Raw genomic sequence first — 17,535 nt, forward strand, 5'->3', positions numbered from 1 at the left:
GTTAAATTTAAAGGGCAATAAATACAGTTGATATTATAATGGACGCTTTTTATATAAACCACAGGACAAAGTAAGGCCTACTGCTCCACACTCATGGAAAACAATTTCATAGAACTGCTTTATGTTGCCTATATACTAATGTTGTGTGCATGTGGCACTTTATGTGCTTCTCACCAATGTGCTCTCTGGGTTAAAAAAAAAAAAAGAAAGAAAAAAGAGAGACGTTTGGGCAAATGACACAATGACTCATTAAATCCTTTTAGCCATGAAAATGCTGTTAAACATTTATGTCATTGCTTTAACGACATTTTCCACATCACTGTTTTTTCAGTGTAAGGCAGACATTTGCCAGGACTCTGGTTTAGTGCCACACGTACACCTGAACATCCTGCTTATCTTATCAGCTCAGAAATCATTACTGACATCACAACAGCTGTTATTTACACATACAGAATTAACCATTTTTTCTGTTACTATGAACTCCCAATTTCAAACAAAAAAGATAAGCCATTTACTTGCTTTTTGAGAGTACAAATGATTGTACATGAAAACTACAGCATTGTAAAGTACCTCACACATGCCTGTAAATGTTAAATGGAAGGGTATTAGATGCTGAATAAAAGCTAATTTAACTGATGCATCAGACATATTTATCTTCTGTAAGTTAACTGCTTTTTATTGTCTACTACAGACAAACTTCGTTTTCCTGTATGTATTCAGACTGGAGAGTTAATGAAGTAAAAGAAGTACAATTAGTATCAAATCTTTTTTCAACTGCTTTATATTGCAGTCTTAGGTTTCTCATTTTCTTCACTGATATTCTTTTTCTAGTCTCATAATAGTGTAAGAAAGTAATTTTCCAAAAGCAAAGATTTAACCCAATTAGCTTCAGGCAAAAGTTGTCTAGGTACATAATGGTCCTTCTGAGCAGCTGTTTTACTGTGGCTTGCAGTTGTGTTTGGTTTTCTGTTTTCAGTATTCACAAACTGATCAGTTAAGTGGAAATTAAACCTCTGCTAGCATCTATGTGGATTCAAATAAAGGCAGGAAAAGGGCAAGGCTGAAGCATGCATAGCATCCTAAACCTCTGTCTCTCTTGCTTATTTTCTTTGAAATAATACTACTAAAAAAAATAATTTAAAACCCTCATGCATTGCTTCACTTAAATTCAGGTAAATTGGAAGCATTTCAAGACCAATATTTTTTTTTAATCTATGGTTAACAACATACCTAACTTATTTTACTAACACATGCAAAACTGAAGATGCTACAACAAGAAACAGTTCATTTCTGGTCTGAAGTGCTAAGAGTTTATATTATTAAGATATAAATAAGCCCGTGGTTGTAAGTATGTGTGAGGTGGAATGAAAGAAAGGCGACAGGAGGGGCGAGAAAGAACACACATACACACACACTCTACACGCCTAATGCTGCGCAGCCTTCTTCAAGAGAATGTTTCAATACTCTTCAAAAAGCTATTGGTTTAAAAAGTTAAAAAAAAACAAGGGAGATGAAAAGAAGTACAAGAAGTTTCCTTACCGACTCAGTTTCAGTTACTAATTTTCAAGACAAGACAAAGTTGCAAAAGCGACCAGAAAACAAACAAACAAAAAAGAGGGTAAACCCTTCCAGCAAGTGTATCAAAGGGAACAGCTGCACATTCGACACAATGTTACCATGTTGAGATTGCAGTTTTTCTCCAGCTCCAACTTCAGCTCAATAGATGAGTCATCAGTGAAATTAAGCTTTCTGTTCCATCATTTTCTCTCCTGCTTAAAGTATGTGGACCGTGGCAAGTTTCAAGTGAGGTCCAGCATTCTGAACAGTTCCACTTCACTTTCATCACATATCTTGACTGACAGAGTAGAATGCCATTAAACACTAAACAGTGAAGTAAACGCTCTGAACATAAACCATCTGATACACCTTTCTTACTATAAGGAAATGGCATTTATACCCAGAGCTAGAGGGTCATGAGTACTTCTACTACCCACAGTCCTGCTGATCAAAGAAAAAACTTCCAGTATATAATTTCTGCAGTGAAGGAATCTAATCAAACTACAGAAAAATTCCAATGGAAACTAAAACCAAAAGCAAATAAGAAACATTTTCCACATCTGCATGTCATGACTTCTATGCAAGGCCTTTGTTTTTAAGTTATTTTATTTAGAAGCACAGGAGATGTTTTATTTCGGAAACCATAAGACAGTTCACCATCATTCTGAAGACTTTATTTTCTCTTAGCTAATGATTTTACACCTAGCATTACACTATGGGATTTTATTTCACACTTAAGTAGTATTTAGAGAACAAAAATACTGTGCATCTTTTGTGCATGTTTTTTTTTCCCTGTAAAATACTATGGAGTCATCAATTGGTGAAAACTGACTGCAACTAGCTTCAGGCTCCAGCAATATATGTTAGTCCCTTTCAATAATCAAAGTAAAATTCACAAAATAGGAAGTCTTTAGAGTTTTAGTCAAAATTTCCAACAACTGCACCAAGTCACTCAAAAAACAGATCAAGTGTATGCTGCTGTACCCAATGTATATACCACTACATACAGCATCTAACAATCAATGTTTCCCAAAATTGTTCAAGTGCCAATGTATTAGAAGATAATTTGGCTTCATACTCTAGAGGATCAAATTTGAAATAACTAGCTGGATCAGTAAAGCTCTTTTGTTCACCCAGATTGTCAGAAATTTTGTATGAGTAAGACTACCATGGAGGGGAGGCTTCTGAGCAGGACTTTAAAGAGACCATCATAACACCTAGAATTTGCTAAAAACACTAAGCACTGTTTTCTCCACTTACCTTTAACCAAATAGTAGTTAGCTGGTATTTTTGTAGTATATAGTTGCTTTTCAGTACAATTGTTCAAACAGCATACAGGACCCAATCCTGTAAGCTTCTCAGATCCTATTAGATAGGTATCTCACTAAGCGTACCTCAATGAATCTTTAAATAAGTTGAAAATATCTATGCTCCAGCATCTGGCTTCCAAGCACTACAAATACATGTAACTTGTTAGTCATTCTAGTTCAACCCTGCAAGCAGAGTCAGATGGAAATAGCCAGACTCAAATTTTATGAAAGCCATATGCACTTTCTCATCAAACTTCCCATAGAAGACGATGACGGCCAGTACCTGTGTGTACTCCTTGTCTCTCTTTAACTTCAGTAACAGGAAAACGTATTTATCCTTGCTTACACTCTTGATATAAGAGCTGAACAATTTCTAATTAAACAAGTACAAAGGTCTAACAGACTTGAAATCAGAGAAATCTAAGCCACTGAAGTTAATCTACCAATATTTGCATTAAGGTAGTGTCTTACTGCCCCTCTTTCCCAAGCAAACTCCATGGCTCACAGCACCCTTTGCCCAGCTAAGTCAGCAGTAAGGCTCGAGGTCTCACTCCAGAGTTCTCCTTGTGTCTCTGAAGCAGGAGCAGTGTTTGTAAAACACTGCCATCTTGCCATACAGTCTCTTTGCCTCAGGTACACCCAACTCAATTATGATTGTATTGACCAGCAAAATTCATAGCACTGGCCAAAGCAGAAAAGCAAAATTGATGATTACCTTTCCCAAAAAAACAAGGCACAGAGATCTCCAGTAGTCCTTAAAACAGTTCAGTGGGAACTGGCTATGTTACTCACAGAGCTAACAGTCTACTGACACTTGAGATATTTTGAAAAAAAAAAATATGTAAGCCAGAACACAAAATAAAGCATATAACATGATTTAGTGGTCAATAACAAAAGCAAGGTGAATGGAACAGAGCTACATAAAATAACAGAAAAAATTGCCACAAGGTAACTGAAGTAACTGCTAGAAAACTGCCGATCCCTGTTTAAATGGCCAACAGGATGATTTACAGATCATACAGAACCTACAAATCCAGCCACAGCAATAAATTTATCTTGTCTTCTTCCATTTATATGTATGACACACACTGCCATCTGCTGGACAAAATGCTGAACTAACCTAATAACATTAAGGTTGGGTTCTTTTGTTCTGAGAATCTCTTTACCATCATGTTTACCTGAGGCAGATGCAAAACAACCTGGGATGTGTGGAGACCATATAGTGCTGTAAATGACCGCTTCGTGGCCTTTAAAAGTGCATAATGACTTCCCCACAGCTGGATCCCACTGAATAAAGTAAAAAGAAAACTGTTGAAGTACACATTCAATAAGAAAGGAAAGTTTCATACATTAAAAATGCTTTATACATACAAAAAGGACTAAATGAACTTTTTACCATGTATCATGAAAAGCATTTGTATGCTTGAACTGATATCAACTGTGGGATAAAGCAGTATCTCAGTTAAAACAGAATTTCAGTCTCAGTGTAAAAATGAAAAGTGAATCAATGCTGTTCTTAACACAAAGAACTATCAGATCCAAAACAAACTGCATTTTTCACCTTCAGCAGAAAATCAACATACCAGCTTGGCTGTTTGATCACATGAACCAGACACCACTAGCTGTTCTCCTCTAGTTTGGCTCCAGTCAACACTAAATACCTATAAATGATACAACAGCCTAGTTTAGAAAGAGCATTAGAACAGAAGTCTGAAACTCTAGTTAGCCAAAGTTTCACGATATACACTTGCATTTGCAGATTGTATCATAATCAGCTAAAAGAAACACACCAGTCAAGCACCACAAAGCTGCCAACAATGCCAACACCTGAACAAAAATTGAACTTAACATCTCAGTCTGGCATTAAAGGTAAATGCAGGCTCAGAAAAATATCCAGAGAAATAAAGAAGGGCCAAAATGTTGAAAGGAAAAAGAAAAGTTCTAACAAAATCCACATAGACCCACCATCACTACAAGTTTCTGCCACTGTGAAAAGTCATTTCAGACTGATTTCTTATCTATGAAACAGTTTTATTCAAACTTCTACAATTTTTAATTCCTAGCAATGTAAATGCCATCTCTCTTCAGAGCTGACTATAGAGTTGACTTTCAGGTTTTAGCTAACTAACAGTAAATATGTTTTTATGATATCTAATTCTCATAAGAAATACATGTCAAAAAATACCCCTGATTTTCATCTTTCCTGGGTTCTGTGACACTTTTTTACCATTCAAACAAATTACCTCAAAAAAATAAAATAAGAAAAAATAAAACCCCCAACTTCCATCATGACTCATCATTTCAGCTTTTAAGAAATTGCTTTTACCTGTACAGCTGGAATCATAGAATCACAGAATGGTTTGGGATGAAAGGGACCTTAAAGATCATCTAGTTCCAACCCCCCACCATAGGCAGGGACACCTTCCACTAGACCAGGTTGCTCAAAGCCCCATCCAGCCTGGCCTTGGACACTTCCAGGGATGGGGCATCCACAGCTTCTCTGCGCAACCCCTTCCAGTGCCTCACCACCCTCACATTGAAGAATTTCTTCCTTATAGCTAATCTAAACCTCCCTTTTTCAGCTTAAAGCCATTCCCCCTTGTCCTATCCCTACATACATGCCCTTGTGAAAGGTCCCTCCCCAGCTTTCCTGTAGCCCCCCTTTAGGCACTGGCAGGCTGCTATAAGGTCCCCCCAGAGCCTTCTCTTCTCCAGGCTGAACAACCCCAGCTCTCTCAGCCTGTCTTCATAGGAGAGGGGCTACAGCCCTCTGATCATCTTTGCAGCCTTCCTCTGGACTGCCTCCAGCAGGTCCATGTCCTCCTTACACTGGGGTCCCCAGAGTTGAACGCAGCACTCCAGGCGGGGTCTCATGAGAGTGGAGTAGAGGGGGAGAATCGCCTCCCCTGGTCTGCTGGCCACACTCCTGTTGATGCAGCCCAGCACATGTTTGGCTTCCTGGGCTGCAAGCGCACGTTGCCAGGTCATGCTGAGCTTCTCACCAACCAACACCGCCAAGTCCTTCTCCTCAGGGCTGCTCTCAATCCATTTTCCACCCAGTTTGTAATCGTGCTTCAGATTGCCCTGACCCACATGCAGGACCTTGCACTTGGTCTTGTTGAACTTCATGAGGTTTGCATGGGCCAACCTCTCAAGCCTGTCAAGGTCCCTCTGGATGGCATCCCTGCCCTCCAGTATATTGGCCACACCACTTGGGGTCATCAGCAAACTTCCTGAAGGTGCACTCAATCCCACTATTCACGTCATCAACAAAGACATTAAACAGCGCTGGTCCCAATAATAACCCCCGAGGAATGCCACTTGACACTCATCTCCACTCGAACATCAAGCCGTTGACTGCAACTCTTTGATGTGACCATCTGGACAATTCCTTATCCACCAAGTGGTCCATCCATCACATCCATGTCTTTCCAGTTTAAAGACAAGGATGTTGTGCAGGACGGCGTCAGATATATTGCACAGGTCCAGAGAGATGGTATCAGCTGCTCTTCCCTTATCCACCAACATACACTGTAACCCCGTCGTAGAAGGCCACCAAATTTGTCAGGACCGATTTGCCCTTAGTGAAGCCATGCTGGTTGTCACAAGTCACTTCCCTATTTTTGATGTGTCTTAGCATAGTTTCCAGGAGGATCTACTTCATGATCTTGCTGGGCACAGAGGTAAGGTTGACTTGCCTGTGGTTCCCCAGGTCCTCCTTCTTTCCGTTTTTAAAAACGGAGGTTATGTTTCCCCTTTTCCCGTCAGTGGGAACTTCACCAATCTGCCACAACTTTGCAAAGATGATAGAAATAAGTTCCCTCTTCTCTGATAGTTAATTCTATAATGGGTCCCCACCTTCACAGAGAACACCTCGACTGCATCCTTTACTGCTGATTTTTGAGCTCTGCTGCCTCAGAAAAAAAACCCACTCTATAAGGTAGTTCTTCAAATGACTTCAAATCTGAAAGTCTCAAGAACACACACAACTTCCATCTTCAAATGTACTGTATCTTCATCTACATGACGGAAGATGCATTCTGTTCTTATTTTACCTCACACCAAAATGGCTCAATAAGCTGCAGATGGACTTGAACCATTTCAGTGCTAAGGTGAATAAATATTAGCTGAAACAGTTTATTTGCTTGACTTCCTGACCCAATCAGACCTCCCATGATACCTCTCAGAAACGTGGGCACATCCCACCAGTGGTATGTGGCACCACTCTCAACAGTCAGGCCACTAACCACTGGGGATTTGCACTCCAGCTGGGACAATCTAGTTCTAGCACAGCACTGGATCTAATCTGTGAGTCAACATATTAGTTGCTGTGTTTGTGTTGGATAGCTGGAATTTGTGTTAAACAACAGCAACCCTGTTCTGAAAGTGAAAATGTTTGGACCTTTGTCACCAGACAAAAAAGCAGAGAAGCTGGACTGGAAAAAGAAAATCCAGCCAAACCAAAGTCTTCTATGGAGAGTGCCTTATATAAGAAAGGAAATCAAGGTATCACTTAGCTACTCCTGAGCATTTTCCTTCCCAAAAATATTTCAATTTATGCTAGATCCAGCTTAAATTCACTGGTTTTCATCTGTTTTCTTATTTCCAATTAGTGGAAGGCAACCACTGCCCACAGAACACCGAAGTTTTATCTGCAACTTTTTTTTTTTTTTTCAATTTTACAGTGTCCTACGTCCCATATACTGAAAGGCATATTGTTCTAGCACCATTTTGTGCTAGCTCCCTTCCTTGAGGAGTTTATCTTCTAAATCAGGGGTCCTCAAACTGTTTAACCAGGGGCCGGCGCGGGGATGCAGTGGCAGGCAGCCATCTGCGGCTGCTTGGTTCCCCCCCAACCCCCGGCAGGGGGGTCTGTAAATACCGGGGGCCGGATTGGGGACCCTGGGGGCCGTATCCAGCCCATGGGCCGTAGATTGAGGACCCCTGATCTAAATGTACAAGACATTCAGACAATACTTGACAAAAGCCAAATAACAAACAAAAAGGTGAATATTTTGTTTTCCCAAATCATGCCTTTATGTCTTTATTTTTCCACTTTTGTCAGCTACCTACAAGTACTACAGCTTATTAAAACATGCTCCCTTTCAACCTGACTCCTCATATTAAAATAATAACAAAGGAGCCACACAAGCACCCACTCATGTTTTAAGAACGGAAAACATCACAGTTCTCCAAAGTGGCTCCCAAGCTCCTCACAGACTTTAGCCTTTCTCCTCTCCTTACACCTGAATTTGCGGGATGACCTATGTTCAACTCCTAAGCTGCTCCTGTTTGGAAATGCCTCTAAACGTATCATTACGCAGAACATGTCTTTCACACAACAGCCCTATGAAGTCAGCTCAGTTGAAGTGTTTGGCTCTCATATTCATGTCCAAGATTTTCCAGAAAGAAATATATCTAAGAAACATGCAACTGTGTCCCACAATTCACCTAGCCTCACATATTTGGTATGAATGAGATCTACTGCACAGATAAGGCAAAGCACGTGTATGGCTTACAGCTCACTTACAAGACATCAGCACATAGACCTGCTGGATACGTGTTGTGACGTGCATTTGTGTACATATGGCAGACATGGTTAGGACTGCCCAGCACTCTGCTGCATCACAGGCAGCGGGACATGGGCAAATTCTCCTTCAGGCAAGAATTACAAATAGAACAGACAACAGGCTCATAAAAAGCAAGAGCTATTTTCCATTCAGCATGTGACAGGTCCAGGTAATGAGAAGAGAATGAAAAGCAGAAGGCGTGGAGAACCAAGTAAGGTTTGCTTCTGTTCTTTCCTTTTCAATATATCATCCAACATACATTTACAGACATTTCAATACAAGCTGTGTTGACCAACTGAGAAAGATCAATAACACAGCATAAATCTTAGCTGTTAATCTTTTAGTGCTTTATCTTCAATCATAAAATGCATTAATATTCGTTTATGCCTGAACAGCAGAAAAAAAATGCCTCAGGCAAGATGAAAAGATGATGAAAAAAAAGATGTAAAAACATAAAAAATACTTCAAAATAAATGTTCAGGCTCACTTTACAAGACAAATTTAATTCAAGCATTCTGTTGTCTCACGTTCCAGTGAGACTTCATCAAAATCAAACTAAATGAGACTCATTTATTCACAAGATTCAGCAGCTGGTTAGTGCTGGAATAAACATTGTCCTTTGATAACAGAGATGTGCTTTTAAATTAAAAATGCACATTCTTTTTGAGGAGGGACAACGATCTCATTTAGAAAACAAGAAACAGATCCCTGTCAATCCTGCATTAGAAATATTATAAAATGCAGTGACAAAATTGTTATTAGAAATGTCAGACAGGGATTAAGGATTAGGAAAGTAGTCAATCATTTTAAACAGCACTGTCTGCCAGTGTTTACCACAAACTATTAGGTATATTCCCTCTGAGACTTATCCTCTTAATGCATGTTTATAAGGAATCAATACAAACATTTCATATCCCACAATAAACACCCAGCCCATGTTTCCTATACTGTCTTTCTAACTCATGGTTGAATGCTTCCACCTCCCCATGCTATGTGCTAAATTAAGAATTGGACATGGAAATGTTTACTTCACAAACAACAGATGGTGTGGCAGAACCAAAATAAACTTATGAACAACCTCCCCCCCCTTGATATTATGCTTTGCCTACACTTTTCTGTTACTACGATCAGTCTTTGAACATTATCATAAAGTCCTGATCACAACTACAAACGCATATCTCAAAACTATTTATTTACATAGTACATGTATTAAACCAAAGTAGCAAAATTACAAAGAAATAAGGTACAGAAGATGGACTGTCATGTAACTGCAGTCACTCAGCTTTTAGCTTTGTGCTTCATATCTGAAAAAATCTTGACACCTTTGTGGATACAAAACTGGATTTTTTTATTGACTGCACATCCACTAGGATGCACATAAATTAATATTTATGTAATTTAGATAAAGTGTCAACAATCCAGGGTAAAACTGATTGCAGCTAAATTCAAAGATGACAGAAGTGAGTGGAGAGTTAGAAGGAAAGTGTGGGGAAAAAAAAAAGGCTAGAAAAATCACTTGAGGGAAGATAAATATACTAAAGTATAGGTGTCCTTAAAAGTATGCAAATACATTTATGAACGTGAATATAACATTTTTCTCTACCCATCTTGCACCACATACAGAAACTTTCAAAAATTTTAAGATTTTAACAGTAATTTTAAGAAAATCAAATGCAACAGTACCAAACCAAGGCTAAAAAAATACATGCTGTCCCAATATTTGACTACCGTTATTTGAGTGGGACCTCACAGATGCTAGGACGGAAAAGGATAAGCAGTTTCTATACAAAAGAAGTTCTAAGGATCTGCATAATGTGTGTCACTCTAGATCCTCAAGGATAACACTGCTACATACATCAGCTGTCTGATTTAGACCTATCCAATAACGCTCTCAAACTGCAGTACTTTCATACAACACAATGATTACTTAGCCTATAAGAAGCTACAAACCCTATTTCTGAATATGTTGGATTTATGTAATTAAGTGTTACCTATTACATTGTATATACAAATATGTACAACATTCACTTCATATGCAAAATAATGTTGTTATAAATTCAAACCATGGACCCAAAGTTAGACAAGAAACCCTGCCTTTGATTATAAGTCCACAAATAAATCTTCTAATAATTCAAACATCAGGTAGTTCATTAAATTTTTCAAGTTTGCCTGGTTTACCTCCTGAGTGTGCTCTTTATAGACTTGCAGTGGACCTTTTGTTTTAGCTGTATCCCAGATTTGCAGAGATCCATCTCCGCTAGAAGTGATCAACACATGTTCATTATTCTCACTCCAGGTCACATCAAACAGGCCATCATTCCAGTCAAAACTAAATCAGAACAATGAAGGTATTTGTCCGTGAGAAAGCACGACATCGAAGTCTGAACTAGTTACATGCAAAGACTTTTTCTTTAAATCACCCTCTTTACCATTCTAACCAGCATTTTTATATATTTGAGTTTCCAGTAAATCTCCTTACAAGTAACTTACTTGTTATAATGTCAACTTTTACAACTGTATGCTAGAATAGGCTGATTAAGTTAAAGCATAAATGAGCCAAGGGCCTGCCATACAGAGTATGAAATCTGATTTCAGTCTTAAACTTGCCCGGCAAACAGAGGCAGAGGTACCACATCTCACTCTGATCTACAGTTTCTCCAGGATGTTGCTACTGGAGTAGGAGCCCTTTGTCTGTAACAACTGTGGCAAATAAAGAAATTAAACTGGCTATGTTGGGAGAGCTCTATCCAGTTCACACTACCATTAGGAAGCTAAGACACACTGAAAAAACAACTAAAAGGCAGTCATGAACATACTAAAGATCTCTTCACTCCCTTAAAAGGGCTTTTAACACACTACAGATTCATCATATGGGATCTGGTACTGCGTATTTGTTGCTCTGCAACAACTATCAATGACCGTGCTGTTATCTCATGGTAAATATGAATTTATTTCATTTATTTACCCTCTTTTCACTGAAGGTTTAGCTAAGTTCAGGTTAAACTTCATGGCACCCTGCAGTAATGATGAGGGAAAAACACATACAAAGAACACTTTATTTTGGTGGAGAACATGACACAGCTTCTGGCTCAGGCAGTTACAGGACCTTCTACCACAAATTAAGTGGAGTCACTGGAAACATAGAAATGAACAGTACTAAACCAGAGCACTTAGCAAAACTAACAGCGTGTTGACAAGCTTTGAAGAATCTTGCTTTATAATTAAATTTAATTTTAAAAAGTTTCTCTGAATATGATGAACTATTTGTTAAGCACTTCTAGTGCAGCCCTCTTAATCTAAATAATTGTTGTTTCAAAAGTTTCTTAAAAAAATTCTAGGTCAATGATGGTGAAGTATTAAACACCCACCCCCACCCCACCTTCCTAACCTTTCTCCTCCTCCCATCCAGAACACAAATCAAACTCCTCTCAGACCCTTAGAATACCTAATCTCCTAGGAAGGACTTCCATGGCTTTGCGTAGCTTCCTGCTCTATTTTCAGTATAAGTCAACCATAAGGGCATAAATTTAGGTGGCAATGCACTAATCCTAAAAAGCTAAAACTTTTAATTTCAAGTTAGGGCAGAGAAGCTGCTTTTAATTTACACTGTCAGTTTTCTATAAAATGTTTTACACTATGGAAAGGGTGCCATTCAGATTGCTTCCTGTAACAAAATCTATGCAATATAAACCTATTATTTGTGTGTAAATATAAACACATTTATTTGTATGTAAATACAAAGACCTGCATTCAGTAGATACTATAGCATGAATACAATAGGGTTTTATTGCTAACAATAACCCAAAATATTTGGGCTGTGTCTTGTATTCACAGTTACACAGCAAGTTTTTCTCCTGCAAAAATAAAGCATAAACCTGCGTTACCTCCTGAGCAGAACAATCTCGGCTTCATTTTGTTCCAGCACTGCCAAAGTTCCACAGCCTAAACCAGCAAAATAAAAGAAAACATCACAACTAGTTTCCCCCGTGCCAGAGGAAACTACTGTGGTTCTGAAGTAGCTCCTGTGTGCAAATACAAAGGGCATCTGAACTTTAAGAGGCCAATTAGTTGCTTAAATAAATGTCTTATGTTCTTTAAACAGTAATTAATTTACATCAGATTGTGTTTTGCCCCCCCCCCCCTTTTTTTTTTTTTTAACTCCAGTATACCCGTATGTGAGGCTAGAAAAGAAACAGCTTGCTTATGAAGCATCAAAGCGTGTTTTCCCCATGAGCTTCACCTTACAGACAGAGCAGCACGGGGTTCCTGGGCATCGCTCTGATACAGCAGCGTAATGCTTTTGCCCACCCGGAATCCAGCACTACAGCTCACCAAAAAAAATAAGTCATTCAGTTCTGAGAAAACACACATGGGTACTGCTTACCCACATGACCGGGATATTTGCAAAGTAATTCCACATTTAGAAAGTTTACTTTCAACGAGTGCTTTCAGGAGCAATGCTCCCACTGGAAGGGCTGAGAGAAGCTCCGCTTGCCTCTTAACGGGGCCACCCGGTCGCCGGGGCGCGGCTGGACACTCGGTGACTGAGGCTGTAACAGTTAAAATTTTAAGGGTAAAATACTTTCAGACGTTTCATCCACACCGCGTTCGTCTCTACCGTTGTACTTCTGCGGTGGGCGCGGGCGGCGGGGCTGCTGCTGGCCGCGGGGCGCCGCGACCCGCCGGGCGCACGGCGGTGTCTCACAGGGCCCTCGGGGGAGTGCTGCTTTGGCGGAGGCGACAATAAATACAACAGTAGAGACGAACGCGGTGTGGATGAAACGTCTGGAAGTATTTCCCCCTTAAAATTTTCACTATTCCAGCACTCCCCCGAGGGCCCTGTGAGACACCGCCGTGCGCCCGGCGGGTCCTAGCGCCCCGCGGCCAGCAGCAGCCCCGCCACCCGCGCCCACCGCAGAAATACACGTTGATACCAAAGCAAAACAAAAGGAACGGAAAGGGAAATCCCAGCACGCTTTTACAGACGCCGGCTGCCGTTGCGGACACGGCAATTTCCAGAGCCCCCATGAGGAGCCGCTACCGGGAACGTCCGGGAACGGCCACCCCCCTCCGCGCCCCGCCGCGGAGGCCCCGCCCGCACCTGCGATGCCGTAGTACTGCGCGGCGGCGCAGGCCACACGCCCCGGCCAGTAGGGCGAGAACTCCGCCGCGTAGCCGTGCAGCCCGGGCAGCCGCAGGGCGCCGCCGCCCGCCGTGCCCATGGCCCCCGACCGGGCCCCGACCGCGGCGCGGAGGAGCTGCCGCCCCCAGCGCGCGGCCCCGCCGGAAGCGCCACGCCCGCCGGGCGGTGCTGAAGCTGCGGCGTCGCCGCCGCCATCTTTGGCGATGGCAGAGGGCGGCCCGAGGCGCTGCAGCGTGGAGGGCCCGGCTGCAGAGGGGCCCGCGGCCGCCTCAGGGCCCACCCTGGGCTCCAGGGGAACTGGCAGTTCCTGGCAGCCCTGACCGACTCTGGTCAGCTGCAGCCTTGGGCCTCTGTGGCTTTCTGCTCCTTGCAGCCTTGTCCTCTTCAGAGGAAAGCTGTAAGCTTAGGAGGGCCTTACTGAGCAATTTATCAGTTGACATTGTTAGGCTTTCATACATACCCCAGTGTGATTTGTCATTGGGCTGAGACCAGGCCTCTAAACACTCGCTGCCTCAGACCAGGCCTCTAAACACTCGCTGCCTGTTTCTCATGATAAACAACTATGCAAAAAAATCACCTTCCACTGGGATCACTTCCAAACTTCAAAGACAACCTGTTGTTTGAATTGCCATGTAAGGTACACATCACCTCATTGTGTGTGCATCGCCTCGAGTACATGAGATCTTTCAATCATCGTGTATGTGTTACCTGTCCTTCCTTTTTAAACAGCCCTTTTAAGCTATTTCATTCTCTTCTCTTGAATAGATCTGTATATTTTATCATTCTTCTTGTGATGCAATTATGCTTTATGGAAATCCTTTTATGAACAAAATCAAGTTTGCTTACACCCATGACAACTTCTGCTGAAGTCAGTGAGAATTTTGCCTTTGAAACGAAGGGGTGTGTGTATGTGTGTGAGAGTTAAAAAACCAAGTATTTTGGCATAGCAGCAGCAGCTGCAGCTTTTGTTATATTTGATCCTGTGTGTGCTACACAGGACTTGAAAATACAGACACAGAGATTATTCCAGTTGGACACAGAATAGCCCAATCAGTTACAATGACCCATCTATGTGTGTAGAGATAAAAATGCAAAAGTATTATTTTACACATTACAAAGGTACAGCAAAGGCAAATTAGTTTATTTAATCAAGGTTACATCATGGAGCTTGGAGGATAGTTACGTACTCCTGCTACTCAGCCTCATATTTAAAACTAAACCTTGACTACAAAATCTATTGTAAAGCCATACAAATGTTTAATTGCTTAAACTGGCATTCAAATGCAGATCACTGCATTAGGCAGTTTGACTTGTTCTTTGACCTCATGGTGAAAATGAAAATAAATATGTTTATCAAACAGCCTCTAGGATTTTAGAATAAAATCAATCCAAATTCAGTACAAGTGAAGCTCAATTTAATGTATCCTTTGGATTACCACAGCAGCTCCCAAAGCCTCACAACTGCCAATTTATGTGCTTAATTTATTGACAGACATTATATGAGATACAATTTTATCACTGTGGGACAAAAATACCTTACCAAATTGGCTGCTACAGCCCAGATTCCACCAATTTTAGCCTCTATGGAATCTTTTTAAATCAACGTATCTTTTCAAAATACAAGGTACAAGCCAAACTTCTGAGCAAGTGTTTTGAAAGTAATTGCCTTTTGTGACTGGGATGTCAATAACAATATTTGAAAAGTTACATAGCCACTATAGCAGTGCAGTGAGTGAGTCTGGACAAAGCCATTTGTGAGGTGGTGTTTGGGAGTGAAGTCCAGTTACTCTATGGACAATTTATCACTGATGTATCTGAGTACTGGAAAAGTTTTATCAAGTGCATTTTCAAATCTAGTTGATCTTTTGTAATGAGTGAAATTCCACAAAGAGGTTATGCAAACAGGAAGTAGTTCTTATCAGTGGCCCAGCTTTGTTTTAAAGACCGATTAAAAGAATTTTCAAAGACATAAAGATCAAGAAGTGGATAAAAGGTTACAAGGAAGTCCTGAGAGAAGGGCTAGTTCTCAAAACACTCTCTTTTTTTTTTTTTTCCTTTCCCCCACGGACAAGCTTGTGAGTTTCAGGTTTTGAAGAGATGTAGAAGTAGGAAGCAAAATAATACAGCAATTGGAAGTATTTGCATGGGAAGATTTCAAGGTAGAGAGAATAACAGCTAAAGAAATGGAAGCTATGTTACAAGCAAAGAGAGAAGGGCCCAACAAAGCTACTAAACTTGACTGTATTTTCTACTCAGCCTCTGGGCAGCTTCTTGAATTTATCAAGAAACGTGAAGGACCACTGATCACAGCAGCATTTTATCTGCATCTGTTTTATCTGCCAGCCAGCTCTTTCCACCCGCCAATGCCACACGGACGTGCAGCGTGTGCAGCGGCAGGTGGCAGCCACGTTCCACCCCAAAACTGAGAGTCCTCAGTGCCAGACAAAACTTCCACAGCTACACCGAGATGATCTTTTTCCTAACCCAACATCACTTCAATGGGTCAAAAAAAGGGAAAGTTGCTTAATATGTAACTTTCAGGCTATATTTATGCTACAGCTGCTTCTCGGAGCTCAGCTCGCAATCATACCCCTTGTGAGCATTAGAATAGGTAGTTGAGACACTTTAACAGCAGTTCACTACACTTTCAGTCCACTGAGCTCTGTTCTGTTACAAACACACGTCCCTTGTTTCCTCAGCTTGCTAGCTGACAGCTAGCTTCGGTGTGAGTTGAGCTGGTAACCATCACTGCTGTATACATAAATCCTTACAAAACCCTTGCTGGTCAGTAGGAACAGTAATTGGGAAGGCTCAAGCCCAAGTATTTAAAGTTATAAGAGCTTTCCTACCAGAGAAAGTTGATTGTGAACCATTCCCTCACACGCAAGGGACAGGTAGCTTAAAACACTGGAAATACTCAGGAACTACAGTAAACTTTTTTCTGTCTTTTCGTTATTGAACCATTCATTAGGCTTCATGACAGCCAAGATTTTCTTCTACAACAGTGAATGCTTATTGACTAACAGACATGCAGAGATAGTCCCAGCTGATATTCCCATACCTCCATAAAGCTGTATGAGTTGAAGCTTTAAGAAAAGCATTTAGTATCCTGTCGTGGTTTAACCCCAGCCAGCAACTAAGTACCACTCAGACACTCACTCACTCCCCCCCCACCCGCAGTGGGATGAGGAGGAGAATCGGAGAAAAGGCAGAACTCATTCATGGGTTGAGATAAGAACAATTTAATAATTGAAACAAAATCTAATAATAATATAATAGTAATTGTAATGAAAATGAGAAAGAGAGAGGACTAAAACCCAAGGGGAAAACCCCAAGTGATGCACAATACAATTGCTGACCACTGCTGACTGATGCCCAGCCAGTACCCAAGCAGCCATCAGCAGGCCCTAGCCAGCTTCTCCCAGTTTACATACTGAGCATGACATTCTGTAATATGGAATATCCCTTTGGCTGGTTCAAGTCAGCTGTCCTGTCTCTGCTTCCTCCCAGTTTCTTGTGCCCCTCCTCACTGGCAGAACACGGGAAGCTTGAAAAGTCCTTGATTTAGAGTAAGCACTTCTTAGCAACAACTAAGACATCAACATTATTTTCGTACTAAATCCAAAACACAGCACTGTACTAGCTACTAAGAAGAAAATAACTCTATTGCAGCTGAAACCAGGACATATCCCAAGGTTCACAGTAAGATTGCAAAACTGGCAACAGTGAAGTAACCAAGAGGTCTGCTGGAATGAATACAAAGGGAAAAGGCTCCCTTCATATGGAGAAAGTGACGGTTGTGGAAGTTGGGAGGAAAAGGCAGTTAGCACAGAGACTTTTCTGGAAGTTTTAAAGACCAAAAACAGCAAGAGGAGGGAAAGATGCTGGAGCAGAGGAAGATTTAGACCGGGAGATTTAGAAAGAAACACGAGAGTTGTAGGGGAAAAGGGTATGA

General features: G+C 41.0%; 1 protein-coding gene across 2 annotated transcripts in view; it reads right to left on the reverse strand.

Annotated features, from left to right (window-relative positions):
- Positions 1 to 13,690, reverse strand: part of PEX7 (peroxisomal biogenesis factor 7) — a 50,424-nt gene extending 36,734 nt beyond the window's left edge. The window contains exons 1-5 of one of the 2 annotated variants that reach the window (XM_040598066.1): positions 13,539 to 13,687; positions 12,322 to 12,379; positions 10,616 to 10,766; positions 4,451 to 4,528; positions 4,046 to 4,154 (exon numbers count right to left, since the gene is read on the reverse strand). In XM_040598066.1, the coding sequence (XP_040454000.1) occupies positions 4,046 to 4,154; positions 4,451 to 4,528; positions 10,616 to 10,766; positions 12,322 to 12,379; positions 13,539 to 13,659 (517 nt within the window). In that variant the 5' untranslated portion in view covers positions 13,660 to 13,687. Of the gene's footprint in view, positions 1 to 4,045; positions 4,155 to 4,450; positions 4,529 to 10,615; positions 10,767 to 12,321; positions 12,380 to 13,538 lie in introns of both variants that reach the window. The other variant, XM_040598067.1, reaches the window with a different exon arrangement.
- Between the last annotated feature and the right edge of the window lie 3,845 nt (positions 13,691 to 17,535).

This window comes from Falco naumanni, chromosome 6, assembly GCF_017639655.2.
Source record: "Falco naumanni isolate bFalNau1 chromosome 6, bFalNau1.pat, whole genome shotgun sequence".
NCBI classification, from domain to species: Eukaryota; Metazoa; Chordata; class Aves; order Falconiformes; family Falconidae; genus Falco; species Falco naumanni.